At 42.1% G+C, this 2,308-nt stretch overlaps 1 protein-coding gene across 1 annotated transcript; it reads right to left on the bottom strand.

The window, feature by feature from the left end:
• Nucleotides 1–612: 612 nt before the first annotated feature.
• Nucleotides 613–1,155, bottom strand: LOC111155629 (keratin-associated protein 26-1). Its single transcript, XM_022515898.1, has one exon. It carries the CDS (start codon nucleotides 1,153–1,155, stop codon nucleotides 613–615), a length of 543 nt encoding a protein of 180 aa, XP_022371606.1.
• Nucleotides 1,156–2,308: the final 1,153 nt, after the last annotated feature.

A 2,308-nucleotide genomic window follows, 5' to 3' on the forward strand; every position in this document is an offset into this window, starting at 1 on the left:
AAAGAAAGAAAAGAAAGAAAGAAAGAAAGAAAGGAAGGAAGGAAGGAAGGAAGGAAGGAAATGGGATTTTGGTGGAAGTATGTTCACTGGATGAGAAAGATAAGGAAAATGTTCCTCATCTTGCCTTCTCAAAGTCACTTCCACCAAGGGCTTTTTGGGTCTCTTAAATACCTAGGATCAGAGATCTAGAAAGAAGTTTAAGGAATAAACCATCGAGCTATTATGCTACTGTGAGATAAGGACATATGGCTGCATATCCCATGTCCTATTCACTTATCTTGCAAGCAGTTGAGATTGGTCATATCTGTGTTCAAATGAAATAATGAAAGACAAAATGAAGACCCAGATTCTTAATTTTGACTTAATCCCATTTATTGCAGCATGAATCAAATCAATTCTTTCCACACCTGAGGGACACTGAAGAGCATGGTAAATCAAAAAGTTTCATGCCAAGGAGAGATAAAAAAGAGATAACAATAGGAAAGGAGAAGCTTGAATTACATCAGGCAGAGTAAGAGCAAGAAAAGGCACTATTAGGAAAGAAGCACAAGTCCATAGACTTTGAATTTTTGTCCTGAATCCTTGGCGGGATTATTGACTGGAACAAGGAAGCTACTGGCCTCCCAGCGCAGAGCAAGATCCAAGGCACGTACTGAACACATGGCTCAGAGGCTGGCATCCAGTGAAGACAGGTCGCAGAGGTCTGAGGCTGCTAGGCACCATACTCAGTGGTTGAGGACCACAGGGCAAACAACCCAAGGGGCGGCATCCATAAGTGAGGAGGCTCAGGGGTCGGCTGCTGCTGGACACATAGCTCAGAGGTCTATAGGATACAGGGAGGCAGGAACCAGAGATGTAAGAAGCAGCAGGAAGAAAAGTGGTTCCTTGGCAGGGTCTGGACACATAGTACGCAGTAGGAGGGCAGCAGGACATTTCATAGTCACAGTGGGCTGGCTGGCAGTTAGCTGGTTCGCTGCAACTCTCTTGACAGTTGTCCTGAGGCCGGAGATGGTCTTGACAGTTACTAGGCAAGCAGAGGACATCACCACAGCTCACACCTGGAGAGCAGAGGGCAATGGAGGAGCTGAGAGGAATATGGCCGGGATTTCTGAGGGATCCCAAGCTGTAGGTCGCAGGGCAATTGTGGCAAGACATAGTGAGGTTTCAACAGCAGGTTGCAGTTGAATGAGAAGAAGCAACTATCTCCCCTCATTTGGTTCGATCCCTTATATATCCCTAGAAGGAGGTGATTGTGTATACAGACTCTTCCTCCTTGTGGGAAGCTGCATCAGAACTCTACATTATAGCCCCGGAAGTGGTGCTCCCATGTCCCATAAACCTGGATGTTCTTTCCATTGATTGAGTATATCTACAAGGAAGTGTGACTGGATTTTAATAGGCTCTCTCCTTCTTAAATTATCCAATGAAAACAGACACGTTTGAAGGTTCATTCATGTAATCCAAGCATAACCACCACTACGTAAACATTCTTAGGATTCCTCTCTTGGAATTGCCTTTAGAAGTTGTAGCAAAACTCTTTGGAGGAGGAAAAAGAAATTGTAGCAAAATTCTTTGAAACAATGACAAACTTCTCTCTTTGAGGGGAAATTCTATTCTTTTTTGGAAATTGTCAATGGTAAGCAACTTGAGAGGAAGTATTTGTAAAAGAACGTGAAAAATTCTATAACCTATATGACTCGGGGCAGAAAAAGTTTAAAAGCAGTATAATATGAAAAATTTCAAAGTGACCAAATTTGTATGTTGCTTTATTTTAGAATGTTGGTGGGAAATGACTTCCCACCAAAATATTTTTATTTTATATTGTTTTTTAGAAAGTTTTAATTTTTTTAAGATTTTATTTATTTATTTGAGAGAGGGAGAGAGAACGAGAGAGCATGAGAAGGGAGAGGGTCAGAGGGAGACGCAGACTTCCTGCTGAGCAGGGGGCCTGATGTGGGATTTGATCCGGGGACTCTAGGATCATGACCTGATCTGAAGGCAGTCACTTAACCAACTAAGCCACCCAGACACCCCCAAATATTTTTATTTTAAACAGCCATACTCATTTTATTCATTTCAATAAACAGAGTCATGATGGAAGCTTGGTTTATATTTAAAATATTCTTTTTTTTTCCATTTTTTTAAATTTATTTTCAGCATAACAGTATTCATTGTTTTTGTACCACACCCAGTGCTCCATGCAATCCGTGCCCTCTCTAATACCCACCACCTAGTTCCCCCAACCTCCCACCCCCCCCACCTCTTCAAACCCTTCAGATTGTTTTTCAGAGTCCATAGTCACTCATTG

Source organism: Enhydra lutris, unplaced genomic scaffold (assembly GCF_002288905.1).
Source record: "Enhydra lutris kenyoni isolate GAN:26980312 unplaced genomic scaffold, ASM228890v2 scaffoldscaffold43, whole genome shotgun sequence".
Lineage (NCBI taxonomy): Eukaryota > Metazoa > Chordata > Mammalia > Carnivora > Mustelidae > Enhydra > Enhydra lutris.